The sequence below is a fragment of the Arvicola amphibius genome, chromosome 18 (assembly GCF_903992535.2).
Source record: "Arvicola amphibius chromosome 18, mArvAmp1.2, whole genome shotgun sequence".
Classification (NCBI taxonomy): domain Eukaryota; kingdom Metazoa; phylum Chordata; class Mammalia; order Rodentia; family Cricetidae; genus Arvicola; species Arvicola amphibius.
The window spans coordinates 7,098,168-7,119,280 of NC_052064.1; the positions used below are offsets into that span (position 1 = coordinate 7,098,168).

The 21,113-nt window shown below is 39.1% G+C and overlaps 1 protein-coding gene across 6 annotated transcripts in view; it reads right to left on the bottom strand.

The window, feature by feature from the left end:
- Positions 1-21,113, bottom strand: part of Srpk2 (SRSF protein kinase 2) — a 189,376-nt gene that overhangs the window by 39,963 nt on the left and 128,300 nt on the right. For all 6 annotated transcript variants that reach the window (XM_038315218.2, XM_038315214.1, XM_038315217.2 and 3 more), the window contains 3 exons: positions 2,779-2,887; positions 2,227-2,314; positions 1,409-1,496 (listed from right to left, as the gene is read on the bottom strand). In XM_038315218.2, the coding sequence (XP_038171146.1) occupies positions 1,409-1,496; positions 2,227-2,314; positions 2,779-2,887 (285 nt within the window). The remainder of the gene's footprint in view (positions 1-1,408; positions 1,497-2,226; positions 2,315-2,778; positions 2,888-21,113) is intronic.

The following is a 21,113-nucleotide window of genomic DNA, read 5'->3' on the forward strand; positions in this document are numbered from 1 at the left end:
TTAAACCCAACCCTAGGGTTTCCAAAAATAAGTACCAAATCTCCTCAAAGTATTGACGTATCCAGATTATGATAGGTCCTTAGCATTTTACTTGTTAGGAAAAGGAGGGGTAGGGGTGTGTGTGTGTGTGTGTGTGTGTGTGTGTGTGTGTGTGTGTGTGTTTCCTTTAAACTCTATAAATCCTGTATTTTCTCTAAAGAATCTCTCCTTCTTTCTTCTTACTCTCAGGAAAAGCTCTACAAGTTTAAAACTCAATGAGTAGCTGCCCTGCCCTAAGCAGAAAGGCTCCCATGGACTAGTGAGCACTCAGGCTGTGGTAATGATTATCTGCCTACCTGCTCGCCTACTGTTTGGAGATTATCAGCTACCAGAAGTCATCTGGAGGCAAATGCTGAGATAATGTCAGCAGGGTTTTATACTTCCCAGTATTGCTGAATAAAATGGCTTATTTGTTTTGGTTTCTTTGCTCAGACAGGATCTCATGTAACTGAGGTTGGCCTTTAGCTAGCTGTGTAGTAAAACTGACCCTGCACTCTTGAGTCTTCTGCCTCAAGAAAAGCGCAGGGATTATGGCCATGAACCACCATGCTGGGTTTGGGATTTCTAAGAGAAATATATAAAAAAGACCTGTTCCACTAGGAGTTTTCTTCCTCCCATAGATCATGATAGAGAAGGTGCAGACATTGGATGTAATTCTTAGGCTTTAACTGAGACATAGGCCTTGACATAAGGTTTCTGAAGTTTCAGAAAGTCAAATACGACAATAAATGTTGGATCTGCTCCAAGAAAATATAAAGAAAATAACAAAAGACCTGAAAGAAGACAGAAAACCTTAGCCATAACATGCACTAATATTCACGAGTCATGCATGTGGTTATAAAGAAAAAGTACTAGAATATTTTATCATCTACCATTGCAAAGGAACAACTACAATGATTTAAAAATGTCAATAGTATTATATAGAGATAACCAAAATAAAGATTGATCAAATAAAAAAATTAATATGGCTGGAACAAGACAAGAGGACAGTAATAGGAGAATGAAGACATTATATGCATTATTACATTACATACATCAGATACAGCTACAAAAATATGATAAAATCTCTCATTTTCTATAATTAATAAATACTAACTTTAAAAAAAACAATAGTTAACTCCATTCCAAATCAGGCCAGTATTTTTATGTTTCTAAGACGTTAATACATCCAAAAGAGTCTAAAAAATAAAATAAAGCTTTAGTCAACCAGACCAGGAGAGGCATACTTAAGAACTTTACAGTGACCCTGAATATCTTATACAGAGGGGTACAGCAGCAATTAAAAGTTTACAGGCACCTGAAATAACTCAATTTTTAAAAAGTAAAAACAAAAGTGTTATAATTCAGAAAGCAAAAGAGTAAAGGATACGTATCCCATTCATGCCCGAAATCTTGAAATCATCAATTAGCTGGACTACCATGTCTTTGTTTGGGTCACTGGGGTCACTTTCTCGAACCTATACAAAGTAAACAAATAAAAACAAAGGAGTTTGAATTTTTTATTTTCATTCTTGGTTTTCCCAAATGAAATGCTGTTTATCAGCCAAAGATAGCCTAAATCTCAGCACACCTTCTGCCTCAGCTTCCTGAGTGCTGGGATTACAAATGTCCAACCACCACAGAAGTTTAAAATGGAGGTTGGGGCTGGAGAGATGGGCTCAGCAGTTAAGAATGTGTAACTGCTCTTCCAAAAGACCTCACTTCAATAATTCCCAGCACCCATGTGTGGCAGCTGAGCAGCTAGTAACTACAGCTACAAAGAAGTCAACATCTGATGAGTACAGGCACACACTTAAATAAATTTTAGATAATGATGATGATGATGATGATAATAATAATAATTAATAAGAATAAATGGACCTTTTTACTATACCAATCAACAAGGTTTTTTTTTCCAAATAAAAGATTTATATTTGAACTTATAAAAAAAATTCTTCTTTAATATAGTATCACCCAGAAAAACCTTTTCAGCCAATCGGAGCAGCAGAGGTACATACTCAGTAACTTTAATGACCCTACAAACTTTATACAGAGGGGGCACAGCAGGAGTTAAAAAGTTTACAAGCACCTGAAATAAGACTATTTTTAAAAAATAAAAGCCAAAAAATATGTTATAATCCAGAGATCACAAGAGTAAAACATTAGCTAGTCACCTTTTTACATCATTCATATTTGTTGATTACTTACACATTTGAGCAATTTAATTTCATCCAAGGCTGTCTCTGTATAATGCTGGGCACTTTTTACAACTTTCATTGCAACAAATCTTTTCCCTCTTTAGAAGAAGAAGAAAAAAAAGCATTGTTATTTACATTATCAAATTAGCAAAAGAAGCAACTGTTATAGTGAGATGTAGCCAGTTAGTAGCCAATACACTGAGGCTTTCCATAAGCTTTCCTATAAAATAGTATTTTGGATGCTAGTCATGATGGCACATGCCTTTTACTCCAGCACTAGGGAGGCAGAGGCAGGTGGATCTCTGAGTTTGAGGTTAGCCTGGTCTACAAAAGCTGGAGTTCCAGGACTGCTAGGGCTGTTACACAGAGAAGCCCTGTCTTGGAAAAGCAAGCAAACAAACAAAATACAAGCAAAGGAACTTAAGACCAGGTTGAAGGGGACTAGTCTAGTTGGCGGCAGGGGCCAATGCTAAATTGTACCTAACTTGTTACCACAGGGCAGGATGGCCCTTGACTATACTGTCTTAAAACTCAGGAGCACAGAATAACAAAGAACACTTACTGCATGTCCCAGCACAGCCAGACGGTGGAAAAGTGCCCCCATCCTAGCTTCCTAATGACATGGTACCGACCATTGAAGAGGTCTCCAATTTTCACTGGATGATAGCCACCTGAAAGGGAAAAAAGGAAATTGGACATCTCAGGAAATCAGCAAGGTTATCTCATCACTTCCTTTGTTGGTTCCTAATGTCATTAAGGAAAGCAGTGAATAACAATCAGATTAAAATGCTTGAATAATAATGCTTCAAGATTATTTTATGGGGGTGGGGTGGAGGATGGGGCAAGGTTTCTCTGTAGCATTGGCTATCCTGGAACTTGCTCTGTAGAACTCATAGAACTCAATCCTACAGTTTCCCAAATGCTGGGAGATTAAAGGCGTGTGCCACCAAACAGCTAAAATTACTCTTTTATAAGTAGAAAAATATTGTATAAATTCTCATTAGGCTTTTTGTTTGATTATTTTAATTAAATATGAAAAAGACAACAAACTGTGCAGAACTCTTGTAGTCAAGAAGTGCAGACAGATGTACATCAACTCTTGACTTGAAATGCTGCTCTTCTTTATTAGCTCAAAATTTTCTGTGCATACCAGAAATGCAGCTGAATTAGATTTTCAACTCTACATATTTTCGTGTACATCAATAGGTTGTGTACAAAGAATTGTGTACTGTACATCTTAATTACTTCCCAACTACCCGTTTCTCTCAGTACCCTTCCACCACCGTCAAACTCTGCCAGGAAACACTTTAAAATGAAGAGAGACAGTAGGTGCCCTGTATTAAGGGACTGTCAAGGGAGGAGAGGATGCATCACTGGAACCTGATATAAGTAACAACAGTAATAACACTTTGCCATAGTCCCTCCCTCCCTTATTTTCTTGAGGCAGAGTTTCACAATGTAGCACTGCATGACCAAGAACTCTATAGACCAGACTTGGTGTAGGAGGTTCTTCTGCTAATGGGCCAAGCAGTGTTTTAATTAATACATTTTCTATGTGGTTATTTCGGGTGTAAGCTAGCTGGGTGGCCAGGACAAACAAGGGTCCTCTGCTCCAGCACAGACTGGCCTCAAACTCAGAGATCTATCTGCCTCTGCCTTCCAAGTGCTAGGATTAAAAGTAGGCACAACCATGTCTAGCTTTACCTTACATTTACAGTAAACTAGGCTAAAGAGCAGTATTACGGTGTTATTTTATGAAATACAAGAAACGGTCTAGGAGGGTAAGAGGATAGCCATGAACAAACTTGAATATAAACTTATCACCCTGTCTTACTACACAGGAACACTACTGTATAATGAGTGGCTTAATTATTGCTAATGCTAACATCTCTAGATTTAAAGACAAAGAAATCTCAACTACTAGCACATGTTTTAGATTCACGTTCACTTGAATAGCCAGAGTGTATATTTGTGAGTGAGACTGGAAGAGGACCTCTCTGCGGTGATCTCACACCCGCACCATGGCGCCTGCTCTCTATGGGCCCCGAGTCTGGACTCTCCGGAACACACTGCCAGTTAAAATATCATTTCTAAAAAATGGACCAACAACGCAAGAACAGTGCAGAAGTAATTTTTTTAAATAAAGAGAAAATACTAAAACTACAAAACAACACTTTTCTAAACAGAAAACATAATATTTTCATTTTTATTATATCCTACTTCCTAGATTTCTTTAGAAAACAATGTTATTTCTGCTGACCATCTTTTCACTTCATTCCCACAAAAGGAAATCCTGACTATCAGGGCATCTTCTGAACCTAGTATGCTGCTGAAATTAGGAACACTTCCCCTCATGGCAGGCCCACAACAACACAACTGGCACCAAGGAGTTAAGGGAAGGTAAATACTCCAGCAACTCCAGTCCTAACTTCCTTCTCTTACATGCTAGCCAGACCAGGTCTTTCACACTATCAGCAAAGAAAGAGCACTAAGAACAGTTCAAGGCTTCATGTGTCTCTGGAGTTAACTTTGCTGCTTCATACAAATGTAAAAAGGGAATACAAGATAACGATTCTACACAAAGGCTCAGCTCCTGGCATGAGCAAAGTCCTAGAAAGGATCAAGTACTTGAGGGTTTGGATGACAATTTGCATTTCATTATAGTAACTACAATAAAATCACACATTTAGGTTTTTCTTGTTTTACTACTACTTCTCAGTCTTTTGACTAGGATCAGTTGTAGAAGTTTTTCTTTTCTTCTAAAATAAAAAACATTTAAGTTAAATTATAAATAAAAGGGAAAAAGAATGAACTGTAAGTAATAATTGATTTCATTGCTGTGCCTTTTTCTCCTCTCCCTCTATGGTACCTGAAAGACTACTAAAATTCTACCTATACTACTGACAGGACTCCAAAGACAGAACTTCAAGAACTATGTCCAACAGAGACAGAGAGAGTGGACAGTCCTGTCTTTTCCTGACGTTAGTGGAATCACTGAGTTCCTTTCCGTTTAATTTGATGCTGGCTGCCGGCTTGCTGTATATTGCTTTTATTATGTTTAGATATGTTCCTTGTATCCTTGATCTCTCCAAGACCTTAATCATGAAGGGGTGTTGGATTTTGTTGAATGCTTTTTCAGCATCTAATGAGATGACCATATGGTTTGGGTTTTTTTTTTAGTTTACTTACATGGTAGATTACGCTGATATATTTTCGTATGTTGAATCATCCCTGTGATGTAGGAGGTCCTTCTATCTATGTGTTACTTTCATTGGTTAATAAAGAACTGCTTTGAGCCTACAGCATGGAAGAGCATAACTAGGCGGGGAAAGCTAGGCTGTATGCTGGGAGAAAGAAGGGCGGAGTAGGAGAGATGCCATGGATCTGCTGGAGACAAACGCTGGGAATTTTACCTGGTAAGCCACTGCCACATGGCAATACACGGATTAACAGAAATGGGTTAAATTAATATGAGTTGCCAATTAGAAGCTAGAGCTAATGGGCCAAGCAGTGATTTGATTAATACAGTTCTGTGTGAATATTTCAGGGCTCAGCGAGCCAGGCGGCCAGGACAAACAAGCGGCCTCCTCACTGTTACATCCCTGCATGTCTGGAATGAAGCCAACTTGATTATGGTGGATGATTTTTTTGATGTGTTCTTGGATTCAGTTTACCAGTATTTTATTGAGTATTTTTGCATCTATGTTCTTGAGTGAGATTGGTCTGTAATTGTCTTTCTTGATTGAGTCTTGGTGTGGTTTCAGTATCAGGGTAACTGTAGCCTCATAAAAAGAGTTTGGCAATGTTAAGAATTCTAAAAATGCACATTAGGTAACATCAGCTCATAATGGGTAGGTTTTTAAAATCCCTTGTCTATATGTTTACTTGAGTCTCATTGAAACAAAATTAATTTATCCTAAACCAGCCTCTCTACACTTTCCCAAGTAGATACCATAAACTAAAACATCACCTCGTATGATGTACAGCCAAACTGTAGCCCAGCCTAAGAATGTATCCATGCAACAGAAAAACTGGGTCTCAGGAAATAGGAGGCTGAAAGCTGCCCAAACATGACCATGTAAGGTAAATGCCAACTCTAGGCAATCAGGTTATTTCTATTTGCCACTTCCTTTTCTTCCTGATATAAATATAACCCGCATATGTGACAGAGTGGGGCATTCTGTACCATGTTTGGTCTGGAAGGTTGCCCAGTTCTAAAATCTCTTTCTAGTTCAAATAATCTATGTAAATTCAACAGTTCTCAGGTTTCTGTTCCTTTTTTAACATAGGAATTTGTTGCAAGCTTCTTATATGTGCCTACAAGCAATTCAATATATGATTTTGATGAATGTTTAAGTATGTTAATTCCCTCCAAGTCTGGGATTAAACAATTATTTCTTAAATACGAGATATAACCATTTCTCTCTCAGTATTCCTTTGACGGAATAATCTATAGCACTGTTCTATGAAAAACACTGTTATATCATTTGTCCTTAGACTGAAAAACATCATCTACAGGAAAAGAACAGAGTGGGAATGAGTGTGCGAGTATATGTGTGCAAGTGCGTTCTCATATTTTATCTAATATATGATCGCACCACCTTTATATCAAATTTTTATCACTACACCTGGTTCAACATTTGTTAGTCCTTGTCAATTTTCATATTTTAATATCTTTATGAATTTTTTAATTTATAATTTCTTTACTATTTATATTAATGTTTTATCTGCATGGATGCATGCTACATACATGCCCAGTATTCCCAGAGGACAGAAGAGGGCATCAGATTCCCTGGAAATGAAGTTACCGATGGCGTTCAGCAGCCAGGTGGGTGCTAGGAACTGAACGCACTACTCTACAAGATCAGTCAGTGCTCTTAAGCACCGCCCTACCACTTCAGCCCTATCTTCTCTGTTCTTTACTTCCTCTTACTTGTAATGTGGGAAACAATGGAATAGCAGCATTATAAGAGATCATTAATTTTACATAATTAAACAACCTCACATAATTAAGCAATTAATCACTAACTGATTAATTAAGAACATACACTTATAAATATCAGCTTGGGACACCGGTGAGCTCAAAGACTTAGGGCTAACTTCTTAGTTCTTAATTATGCTCTAGATAAATAGAAGTAGAATATATCAATTATGAGCAGAAGAAACATAACCAACTTCATAATAAAAAGTCTTAGTTGGATGAAAATCCAGTTCATAAATACTGAGAAATACTGAGGATTTTAACAAGTAAAAAATATTCTTTTAATAAACAAAACTTTTTTAAAAAAAATATTTATTTATTTATTTTGTATACAACATTCTGGTTGTGTGTACATCTGCAGGCCAGAAGAGGGCACCAGACCTCATTACATATGGTTGTGAGCCACCATGTGGTTGCCGGGAATTGAACTCAGGACCTTTGGAAGAGCAAGCAATGCTCTTAACCACTGAGCCATCTCTCCAGCCCCTAAACAAAACTTTTACAATTAAAGGAAATAGCAAAGCATCTTCCTGGCTATTTCAAACTAAGCATATTTTTCTTTATTTTAAAATTAAAATTTTCCCCATATATATGGAATTTAAAACTGACTTCTGAAACTTGTCCTGGTTTACCTTCTACTGCAGTGAAAAATACCATGATCAAAAATAACTTGGAAAGTAAAAAGTTTATTTGGCGTATGTGTCTTGGGTCATAGTCTACCCAGGGAAGCCACGGCAGGAACTCAAGGCAAAAACTTGGAAAACAGGAACTGGGACAGAGATCATGGAAGAACCCTGATGGTCTGCTCTCAGCATCCTTCCAAGCTCCCACAGAGCAGCTCATTAAGCTCTAAGCACTCAACAGCTTTTCCAGCTCAAAGTTCCAAAATCTTTACACACTTCTTCCTAAAACAACATGGCTGGGGTTGTCAAAGCTCCTGACATAAATTCCTGTCTAGTTTCCTTTCTTTCTTTTAAGATTTATTTATTTATTATTTATTTATTTATTTATTTATTTATTTACTTATTAATTATGTGTGCAGTGTTCTGTCTGCATGTATGCCACTAGACCAGAAGAGGGCACCATATCTCATTATAGATGGTTGTGAGCCACCATGTGGTTGCTGGGAATTGAACTCAGGACCTCTGGAAGAGCAGGTAGTGCTCTTAACCTCTGAGCCATCTCTCCAGCCCTCTAGTTTCCTTTCTATTGCTGTATAAACACCATGACCAAAAGCAACTTGAGGGGCAAAGGCTTTATTTGAAATTCAGGTTATAGTCCATCATCAAGGCAGCCAAAGCAGGAACTCAAGCAGGAACCTTGAGACCGAAGCTGAAGCAAAGGCTCTGGAGGATGGCTACTTACTGGTTTGCTATCCATAGCTTGGTTCAGCCTTTTCACACACCTTAGACCAGATGTCAAAGGGTTGCACCATCCTCAGTGGACTGAGACTGCCCACATCAATCATTAATCAAGAAAATGTCCACAAATTATACTACAGGCAATCTTACAGAAGTATTTTTTCAACTGAGGCTCCCTCTTCCCAAATGACTCGGCAGAAGTCTGGTAAACTGAATTAGTCTGTTGGGCGAGGTACTATTAAACCTCCACAATCAGGACCAGAGGTGTCTAGTAATCTAAATTAGGGGTGTCCTCAAGTTCCCACAACCAGGACCAGATGTAAGCTACTGCCCAAATGATCTCTATGCTATTGGTATGACCAAGATTAAGCCAGGGCATTCCTTAGGCCCTTAAGCTAACACAGGTAGCTTATCCCCAGTACCCATCTTCTTGGAAGAAATGACACGCACCCTGCATTGAGTGTTGATGTAATTATGCTTCCTTGTGCATGGGGGACTGTATTACACCAGGAAACTTTTTTTCTAAATTATACTGTGCTTAAATTTGTTGGGAATAAACCACACGGCACCAAATTCTTTAGAAGGTTTGATCCAGATTGACAAAGTCAATTTGAACCAAATTTTAATTCTCACCTCTCTGAAGTTCATTTCCCTGCCTGACACCTACAGGGACCCCCTCAATCATCAGAAAAATGATGCATGTACCAACTTTTATATACTCCTGTAGCTGGTACCTAATTTAAAAAAATAGGCACATTTTCTTAGTACACTTTAGGCTTAAGACTGATAATCTATGCCAAATGAAAGTAGTAGATGAACTTACGCCTTAGAAAAAGTGATTAGTTTGCTGTATCTACATGTAACTATACATATTTAGGACTCTGCATCATTCTTTTATTGAATTTGTGGTTATATTCTAGCATACTGTTTGGCAAAGGCCAAATATAATAGTATCTTTCAAACTAACTAATCTTCTATAATCCTGGCATTTCATCCCCACCCCCAAAACAGCACTCCAGTTCCTCTCCATGAATATGAAAAGGTTTCTGATGTGTTTGTAAGCAAAAGAGAAGTTGAAATGCTAAGGGCATGGGGAAATGGAGAATAAGGATTGGCAGACGCCAACAAAATATTTCTTTTAGGGATATGAAAAGTGTTCTACAAATAGTGATGATAGTTGTACAATTCCATGCATATAATGAAAACCACAGAAATGTTCCCTTTAATGAAAGGAAGTTATGTATATACATTATATCAAAAGAAATTCTATGAAATCAAGAAAAATAGAACATTTACTATTACTTGAAACAAGGTCTCCCATAGCCCAGGCTGGTCTTCAATTTGCTATGTAGCTGGGGACGACCTCAAACTCCTGATCCTCCTGCCTTCAACTTTCCAGTGTTCTGATTACGGACTTGCACCTGCCACCACACAAGCTAAGCAAGGTATCAGTTGCTGCCTACTTACCAACAACGAGAATCCCAAGAAGCTCACAGGCCAGTAAACTTGGTGTGTGAGGCTGAAAACAAGACACCCTGTCTCAAGCAAGATGGAAAGTGAGGGCACCTCCATATAGGCAGGGAAGGGGAGGGTTGTTTTTAAAAACAAGAAGAAAATGTGGATAGTAACTCTATATTCCATTTTTTTTCTTTCTCCACAGGTACAATAAAAGAGAAACAAATTATCTCAAAAATTAACATATTACGAGCTCCATTTATGAATGCTTTTAAAACACTACCTAAAGTCTAGAACAAGAATCAAATATACTAGTCCTTCTTGGAAACTAATAGACCACCCCAAGGAGCAGAAGAAAGAAATGATTTGTAGGGGCATCTCTGGAACAAAAAAAAAGAAGCAGGCAGTTGTGTTCCAGTGACCTTATGGGAAAAATGGAGAAAGAAGACAGGGAGGAAAGACTAAAGCAGGAGTGGTCTAGTGGCTGTGGTCTATAACCATAATGCTAGGAAGGCCAGGGAGACAATGACTGAGGGCAGTTAGGGCATGCAGCCAAGGGGACAGCTGGGGGGCATATGGGCTGATCCCCCATACTCAGGCCAGACTATAGAAGACGAGAGATGGAGACAAGAGCTACTTCTGATATTTAGAATGACGGAAGGGAAAGAAAAGTCAAATTAAAATGACATATATGTATGAAAAGGCCATCATGAGACCTATTAAATGTAATTTATTAAAGTAATTTTAAATTAATAATAATCATAATAATTAAACTTTATGATCACCCAAATAGAATGGGGGAAAAGGGAATATCCACAACAGTGAATTACTGCTAAGAAATAAGTAACATATATGTGGGGAGAGGGTAACTACAAGTATGACCCAACTTAACACCACAAATGGAAAACCCAGTGTCTTAAGTTAGGGTTTCTATTGCTGTGATAAAACAACATGACCAAAAAGCAAGTTGGGGAGGGAAGGGTTTATTTGGCATACATTTTAACATTGCTGTTCATCCCTAAAATAAGTCAAACAGGGAAGGATCCCTGAGGCAGGAACTGATGCAGATGTCAGAGAAGGGAGCTGCTTACTGGCTTGCTTCTCATGGCTGGTTCAAACCACCTTCTTATAGAACCCAGGACCAGCAGTCCAAAGATGGCACCACCTACCACGGGCCAGGCTGTTGACTTAACAGAGAAAATGCCTTACAGCTGGATCTCAGGGATGCGTTTCCTCCACTGAGACTCCTTCCTCTCTGATGACTGTCTGGTGTCAAGCTGACACACAAACCACCCATGCACCCATATTATAGTTGAATATATAGTCTCCACTGAGACTCCTTCCTCTCTGATGACTGTCTGGTGTCAAGCTGACACACAAACCACCCATGCACCCATATTATAGTTGAATATATAGTCTCCACTGAGACTCCTTCCTCTCTGATGACTGTCTGGTGTCAAGCTGACACACAAACCACCCATGCACCCATATTATAGTTGAATATATAGTCTCCACTGAGACTCCTTCCTCTCTGATGACTGTCTGGTGTCAAGCTGACACACAAACCACCCATGCACCCATATTATAGTTGAATATATAGTCTCCACTGAGACTCCTTCCTCTCTGATGACTGTCTGGTGTCAAGCTGACACACAAACCACCCATGCACCCATATTATAGTTGAATGGACTCAAACTCTCACTCAGAATCATGCTAATGCTGTCTGTAGTTTGAATCTGGTGTATGGAAAGGTGAGCACAAAGCTTGGCTCTGCCGCTGTCCTGACTTCACTTGCATTTTACTTGTGCTTTCTCTAAGTCCATAAAATTTCTCACTCATCATTAATAGCCCCATTAAAAATGGCATTTTTAATGCACTTACCAACTTTTACAAGTCTATTCTATCTATCAAGCCTGTCATACTTTCCTAAGATACACTTTCCTAAGAATAGCCTATGAGACTATCTTTACATTCTAACTACAGAGAAATGGGTTCCTGAAGATTGCACTCAGGATAAATAATTGGCAAGAAGAACTCACAAAAAGCTATCATAATACAATTTATTACAGCAAAATGATTAAAATAAGCCTGGGAGAAGACAGAAAACTCAGGATCTGGGTTCTGACATTAAACCTTACACATGCTCTGACCTAGTGAAGTCAAGAGTTACCACAGAACGTTTCCTACCAGGATTGCTCACTGAAGCCTCAGCATTCTGAGTCTGCTCGTAGGGCTCTGGCATGCAGACATGGCTGACTGCCTCAAGCTAAACCAAATCTTCAGTTCCTCCTGTTATAGAATATTATTTTATGGTGTATTACTTTTCTTTGTGCTCTGGAACATTTTTTTAATGATGCAAAGATGTGTTTAAATAAAATTCAAGTGCAGAAAGGAGGCAAAGTAGGCAAGAAGCTGACCAGAAAATTTAGGGAGGGATCAGGTGCAGAAAGGTTTTTAAGAAGGGATGAAGAGAGGGATGAGGGGAGACACATGAGAACTTCCTGGGAGATGCAAGGTGAGCTAGGTGAGCTAGGTGAGCTGCTTTGCTTTCAGCCTCTCGGAGGAGCAGGATTCCGCCTCAATTTTTGAATAGTGAGTTCTTCAGAGGGAAAGAGATTTAGATACGTTCCCTATGTAGCTTTGAACGAGTAGAGGCCTGAGGGAACAGGATTTCCTCAGGCTGCAACTCTTGCAGCCAAACTACTGTTGACAGCTACAGAGTTGCAGCTGCTTACTAGGATAGCCGTAGTTTAAAAGGCAGCAACAACTAAAAAAGAGGACAGCATCCTTCTTTTTAGGCAAAATATCTGGTTGATCTAAGGTATTTTTCAAAAAGGACATTGAAATTTTGTAAAAGATTTCATTTTACAAAATATAATAATGAACCCCAGACCTCTCTCTGGGCAAGGTTAAAGTTTTTACTGTACTATTTGTTTATATTTCTTTCTGGTTCCTAGGTTCTTAATTCTAGTTGCTTTCTCAACAGTCCTACCAAATATTACCTTTACCAAACATTCGCCAAGACAACTGTGAATTCATGGTTTCTGCTAAGTCCACAAACTATTTTTCTTTTATAAAAGGGTATTTAACTGACAAATCATATTAGTTTCTTAATATATGCACGAAATAACATTTTGATGTACACAACGCTATTATTTCCAACTAATGTAGCTTACAAAACACAAGACACAAAACTTAAAAGAAGAAATGGCCCAGAAAAGCAACAGAATAATGCTAGTATGGCTTGACAAAGAAGGCACCTCTGCTCACCTGCAGAGCTGAGCGAGACAGTCTCTGAACTTCTGTATAGCAAACAAAAGATAAAACAGAGAAGAAATAACAAGCAGTTCGTAATTCAGGGTCCACTAAGAAGCAAAATGTCCACAAAGCACTACTCTTCCAGACACTGTGGTACCAGGCTTGAGAGGCTTCTTCACAGTTGTCTTGCAAAAATTCAGGAGTTTGACAAAATGAAGGACAACCTCCAACAAGTTCTTTATTTCATACCACACTTCTCCACACTGGAGAATACACAACACCATTATAAAGGGGAAAAAAAAAACAGATAACCCAAAGGACACGGTTTGTCAGATTTGCTGGAACTGTACTAAATATAGAAGACTGACAACATCCCAGGCCACTAACCAGTAGATGCCAATGAAGCAGCCTCTACTATAGACAACGAGAAAGGAAGGGAGGGAAGGAGGGAGAGGAAGAAAAGAAAAAGAGAAAACAGAAACAAAAAAAAATCATAAACAAGAAACCACTCCCCTCCCCAATGAAGTCCCTGACACAGGACAGACTTAGATAATTTTCACATAGCTGCTACTTTTTTCTTTCTTTCTTTCTTTCTTTCTTTCTTTCTTTCTTTCTTTCTTTCTTTCTTTTTTTTTTTTCGAGACAGGGTTTCTCTGTAGCTTTGGAGCCTGTCCTGGAACTAGCTCTGTAGACCAGGCTGGTCTCGAACTCACAGAGATCCGCCTGCCTCTGCCTCCCGAGTGCTGGTATTAAAGGCGTGCGCCACCACCGCCCGGCTTTGCTACTTTTTTCTTAATGGTAAAGAAGAAGCTTATGCTGTAATAAAGTAAATTGTGTACTCTGGGGAAAAGGAATGAATGAAATATAAAGCCAGTAAAACCACATTAAAATTTAGAACATCAAAATCCAGCCAGTTTATACTTCCCACTGATGGAAAGCAGACATGCATGTGCAAAGTTAGAATGTTCAGAAAGGAAGTTCACAAACTGTTACTTATAGCAGGCTTTCAAAGACACTGCTTCAGTTTCCAGAGATATAATCTGTGTGCCACTAAAGCACTGCTAAGAACATCAGGGGGCAGTTTTAAGACTTCACAAGAAAATAAACAAACCTGGACTCTAGAGTTTACAAGTCCTTTGGGTCTGTCACTCTCACACAGAGCATCAACGCACTGCCTTTTTGCTTTGTTGGATTTTTTTTATTTTGGTTTGGTTTGCTCTGACTGTCCTGGAACTCACTCTGTAGACCAGGCTTCCTTTGAACCCAGAGATAAATCTGCCTCTTCCTCCCAAGTACCGGAATTAAAGGTATGAGTCACCTCCTCTTGGCTTTTTCACAATGTCAATTTCAAGAACACTCCTTTGTCACAACAGAAAGTATTTAGCGCACTTAGGTAGTTCAGATGCAATCATTTCATATTAGTAAAAAGGAGATCAGAGTGAACATTAAATAAATATATTATTATAAACCATGACAGTGCTCTGCTGGAGGGGCCTGTTGTGCGTAAAGGGAGGCCCTAGTAGTTAATTAGGGTCTCATGAAGACATGAAGGAAACAACCTGTTTCCGTACCCAGTCAGACCACAGCTGTGGAAACAGCTTCTCAAGGAACGGCCCAGTGCAGAAACACGACAAAGCTGCCGACGCCCCGAAGAGTGACGTAAGGACCACGAGAGCCTAGGCAGAGTCAGAGCAGGGGGCCCAGATAAAAACAGAAAAAAATCATTGGGCTTTATTAGCAGGTATGTATTGAAGGTTACAGAAAGGAACATCAGGACATTCAAAGTAATACCCTTAGATCAACAGTTCTCCACCTGTGGGTGGAAACCCCTTGGGGGCTGCATATCTGATACCCTACATATCAGATATTTACATTGCTATTTATAGCAATAACAAAATTAAAGTTATGAATTAGCAAGGAAATAATTTTATCTGTGGTTGGGGTCACCATACCATGAGGAACTATATTTCAAGTGTTGCTGACTCACACACAAAAAGTGTAGAGTGAAATACATGGCCAATGCTTAGTTGCAGCTTTAGAATTTTTGAAGTATGGTACATGAACTGGAGAGATGGCTCAGTGGGTAAGTGCTCTTGCAATGGTAACATGAGGTTCTGAGTGCAGATCCCAGCAACCACATAAGGGCAAGGTGTAGCTGCATGCACCTATTAACTCCAGGGGAGACCAGAAGAAAAGGTAGCTGGCCAGTCAGTGCAGTCAAAAACAGTTGAGTGCCACCAGGTTCAGTGAGTGACGGGTCTCAAAGGTACAAGGCAGAGTGACAGAGCTAGACATTCAACATCTTCCACTGGTCTCCACGAATGCACATAAAGGCACACACAGATGAGAAACCTGTACACATATATAAATACTCACATGCACACACAAACACACACACACACACACACACACACACACAGAGAGAGAGAGTTTACTACAAACTTCAGGTGAATGAACCACAGCCTTCAATGTACACTAAAATTACTTGATTAAGGACCTGCAAGATGCCCAACGAACTCCAACTCAGGAGTACACAGTATGAATACTGACTCTAGAGACTTAAGAACTCTCAGTAAGCCGGGCGGTGGTGGTGCATGCCTTTAATCCCAGCACTCGGGAGGCAGAGTCAGGCGGATCTCTGAGTTCGAGGCCAGCCTGGTCTACAAGAGCTAGTTCCAGGACAGGCTCTAGAAACTACAGGGAAACCCTGTCTCGAAAAACCAAAAACAAAACAAAAAAAAAAAACCTCTCAGTGACACGAGCTTCTCTGCAGGTCTCATGAGGCAAGTCCATATTACACAAGACCCACTAGAAAGTATTTGTCCACAGGTTCTTCCATGTCCAACTCGTGCTTTCGTTTGGAAGTAAAAACTGAATAAACCAATTTAAATATTTTCCTTTAAAAGAATTACCATGGTCATGGTGTTTCTTCACAGCAATAAAATCCTAACTTAAGAAAGTTAATCCCCAGCTAGGAAATGTCAGAGAGAGATGGAGAGCAGCAGCAGTGGCAGCTGCCCCAGCCCGGAAGCATTAGAGAAGGAGCATGGGCAGTGGCGGCCATAGTGGCCTGAAAGCATGGCAGGAGTGGCTCTCATTAAGAAGTCCCTCTGGGAAAGAGCACCTGCGTCCCAGCCAGGATCCAGTGTCATCATCTGTATCAGATATCCCACCTCATCAGTGACCACCAGAGCACATAGAGGACCCCCTACACTTGAAGGAGCAACCACTGAGCTTCAGGCAGGCCTGCACCTGGAGGAGCTATCACCCGAGGCTCTGCCCTGCCTGCCACAGACACCCACTGCATCAACTGGAGGAAGAGGGACACCCTGAAGCACAGGCTCCACCTGTATTGATTGGAGAAAGCGATGGGGTAGACAGCAGTGCAAGATAACACTCAACAACATAAGGAGCAATACAGCACCACCAGAAACTAGTAGTTCTATAATAGCAAAACCTGAACATGACAACACAGATGAAGCACAAGACAACAACCTTATAAATAACTTCAAGAAGATGATTGAGGGTCTTAAAGAGGAAGTGAAAAACTCCCTTAGACAAATGGAGGGAAAGACAAACAAAATATTGGGAAAAAAAAAACAAGAAAAAAAAGAAAAAGCAATCAAACAGGTGGAGAACAGTTCAAGACTTAAAAATATTTTAGAGACAATAAAAAATACCAAATACTCCAATTTAAAAATGGGGTGGAGAGCTAAACAGAGAATTCTCAACAGAAGAATCACAAATGGCCAAAAGACATTTAAGGAATTGCTCAACATTCTAAATCATCAGGGAAATACAAACCAAATCAACCCTGAGATATCATCTTGCACCTGTTAGAATAGCTAAGATCAAAAATACTAAGAACAGTTTATGTTGGAGAGGATGTGCACTAAGGGGAAGGAGACCTTTGGTTGGAATATAAAATTAAATAAAATTAATTAATTAACTAAACAAACAAAAAAATATGAAAGAAAAAAATTAGTTTCAGGAGAATCCAGTGCAGATTTAAGAGATTCTGAAAATACACAAAATATACCTTACAAAGTCCCACACTAATAGTTGAAAACATTAACATTTACTAGGCAATTTTTTAATAATTTTCCTTCTGAGATGTATGAACTAGAGTATGCAAATAGAGCATTCAGAAATTGTCTTCATTAAGAACTCATGATGCCTTCTTCATGTTAAACCCTGGAGTGTGGGAAAGTGCAGTACTGTAGATGCTGTGGGTAAATACCAAGCCACACAGTTTACAGTTGTAAAATATTCTATAGATTAGGACAAAATTGAAAAGCATCTTTTAAATAATCCTGACCACTCATATGTATGAGAAAAATAAACTGTCTTGTGTTCCAACAAAAGTCAATCTTCCCATGGGCAAAAAAAAATTGGCTTGGTAATGTTGTTTGGCTTTTGCTTTGTTTTGTTCAATAAATGTATCACTCTGTTAAAACAAACACAAGAAACTGAATAAAGTGCACAGCCTATTGCTATGGTTCCTACCCAGACAACCAATGCTGATAGCTGTTTATAGACTACGGAATTCCTCCTCCATAAGTCAGACAGGTACAATCTAATGGAACCAGTTATCGATGGAGATATCAGAAAAACATAGCAGGAGATAGAGACAGGCACAAGGAAGTGAAATTTATATTTTTTAATAATCGACATGACAGGTGGCAAACCATATACCTCACATGCTTATCTCATTTTAATTCCCATAAAATCTTAAGCAGTATACTACATATTACATAGGGGACGATATTATATTATATATGAAAAATCAAAGACTAAAGGAAAAATACCTGTCAAAGGACACAGGTCTTTCAGATACCAGCCCATAATCCCCTGGACAGCTATAATTGAGCATGCTGGCCAGAGAGAAAGGGCAAGAAAAGTCCCACTCTAAAGAGAATGCCAAGGCAAACAGACAGAAGCAATGAATGTTTTAGCAACAGCAGAAATATAACTAGTGGCCTTTATGCAAAAATGTATAGTTCATGATTTTTTAAGTATACTTGTAAACTTGAGACAGTAAAAAGATTAATCACATAGACGGTCATGAACGACTAAGAAGAGCAGACCCCAAAGGCATGAGGATATTGTGGAGTAATGGGGTTCCAGGGTAAGGGTGTCTCTGCTGCCTGATGTCTTATTTTATTCGGGGAGAACTGAAAAAAGGCTTGTAGGACAAAGGTTCTATAGGAATAGAGGCAATATAAACAAGAGGAGCAGATGGAGCTTAGTGAAATAGAATTTTGCCCTGAGAAGGAAGCCCTTTCTTAACAGCCCAGTCTAAAAGCTACTGGTCAGGATCAGCAACAAGTACATGACAGGTTAAGAACAAAAGGAAAAGACAGTAGATAAAGTGGTATCAGCTACCACACACTGAGAAAATAGCTAAGTCCACAATTACAGAAATCACTTTGGAGGTTTTCTGAAAAACATTAGCTAAAAAAAAAATTAAAAAGTAAAGATCACAAAATCCAACCAAATACCAAATACCTTCCAAATAGGTTAAATAAACAGATAAGCAAAATGTATACTATGATTCTATCAGCAAATCATTCTATATAATGAGAGATATCAGGCAACTAGAAAATTCAAAGTGAAGTGTAATAGTTGGTTGAATAGGGCTAAAATTAGTGTTAACTTCCTGATCTGATGGCTACACTGTAGTTTATAGGAGAATGTACTTGATTACAGGCAAAAATGATAAATATTCACAAGTATTCAGAGGAGGCAATGAACATTAGTTCACCCAGTTTTAGTGTAAATTGTTCTTTTCTCTATCCATGAAGAAGAAGAACGTGAAGGCTACAGTTTCTCCGTCAGACATCCTCAATCCATTCTTAGGCTTTTGTTATGGTTTAATCTTCAATGTATGTTTAATCTTCAATGTTAAAGGCTTGGTCACCAGACCATGGTGCCACTGGGAAAGAGAAGAACCTTTAGAAGGAAGGAAGGTGGGTCACTGTAAGGCATATCCTTGAACTGATTATTAGGAATCTGACATCTTCCTTTCTCTTCTTCCTGGCCACTTTCTCGACATACCCTGACACAATACAGGGGCAACTCACCATGGACTGAAACCTAACATCATGAATTAAAATAAATCTTTTCTTCCTTTTCATTATCTCAAGTAATTTTGCCACAGGAACAGAAATCTCACTATCTCACTAGTGTAGACAGATTCCCTGAATGCATTTCTATCAGTGATTTTAGACAAACCGTTATAGTCCGAAAAAAAAACTTCGGAAACATCTATTTGATACATGCAATGCTAATTAAAGGCACAAGTTACTTACCAAGTTTAAGGATGAACAAAAGTGACAGCGAAAGAATACAGCACAGATTCTAGTTGCTCTTAATAATAAAAACCCGGAGTCAGGTACTAGGGGTAAAAGCTGAGAAATCAGAGAAGCAGTGCAGCCAATCACTAGAGATTTTTTACACCCTCTACCAGATCCTCAGACTGAAGGGGTGATCCTGACTCTACGAATCCTCAGATTGCATGGTCAGACCGAATCTTCAAACTGCATCTCTCTCTATGAAACAGACTGATCCTATCATCTCCTAACTTATATTCCTCTCTCCATCAGCCATATTCCTTCCTGTTTCCCCCTTACCCAATGTTGGAATTAAAGACATGTGACACCATCTTTAATCTGTTTCAATTTAAGACTGGATCAATCTAATGTTGCCCAGGATGGCCTTGAATTGACAGAGATCAATCTGACTCCTGAGTGTGGGGATTAAAGGCGTGTGCCACCACTACCTGGCCTCTATGGCTAACCAGTGGCTTAGTTCCACACTCTGGTCTTCAGTCAAGCTTTATTTGTTGTGAGAATAAGAGATAGTGAGAGCACACCATCATGAGCATGAAACTGTAAGCATGCACACTGTCACCATCTCTAATATGCCTTCCAGGAGACGTAGGCTCAATTCCCTGCACCCACATGGTGGTTCACAACCACTTATAAAACTCCAGTTCCAGAAGACCTGATGTCCTCTTATGACCTCTGCAGGCACTAGATATGTGACACTCATGCATAGATGCAGGCAAAACATGCTCATACACAGAATTTTTAATCTGAGGGGGGATGGAAGAAAACATTAATTCTATGGGCAAACACCTGTCTCTATCAGAGAATAAGATTACAGGAACTTAGTTCTTATACTTTCACACCTGTTTAACACAGCCATGTTCTGAGGAGACAACTGAACTACACTGCTCCTTAGCCAACAGCACAACTGACTGCATTCATTAGATGAGGATAAACTGCTAGGACACGACAGGTCAGAGAGCCACTAAGGGCTAATACTTTGTTCACATACACATCTTACCCTTATGTCATTATACCCTATGTTATACAGAATCTGAATGACATGCTTGAATCTGCAGCAGGTAAACTATCTTACCAACAACACATGATCTCATAATTGCAGAGAATAAAAATCCAAGTGAGCAAGACAAGAGAGACAGCCAAAGAGAGACCTTCAGATTCCAATCTATAAAGGACAGCCAGCTTCTAGCTCCTGATGTTCTCCATACTGATCATACAACATGCTTGCTACTTAAGAGTTTTAACTGCACACTTCTGATCTTAAGGATCAATTCAAGACATTCTACATCTATAGTTTCTGTGTCTTATGTGGAATAACACAGAGCGGCAGAACCAACTCACAGCACGACTTTTCTCACTAAGTGCAATGCCAAGGAAGTCTCTCTCTATAAACAAACAACATACACGCTTGTTTTCACAGACAATAAGCACTGTGTAATGCTATAGACAAAAGGAAGTCTGAAAACCAAATATAAAAGTTATAGTTAGCTTC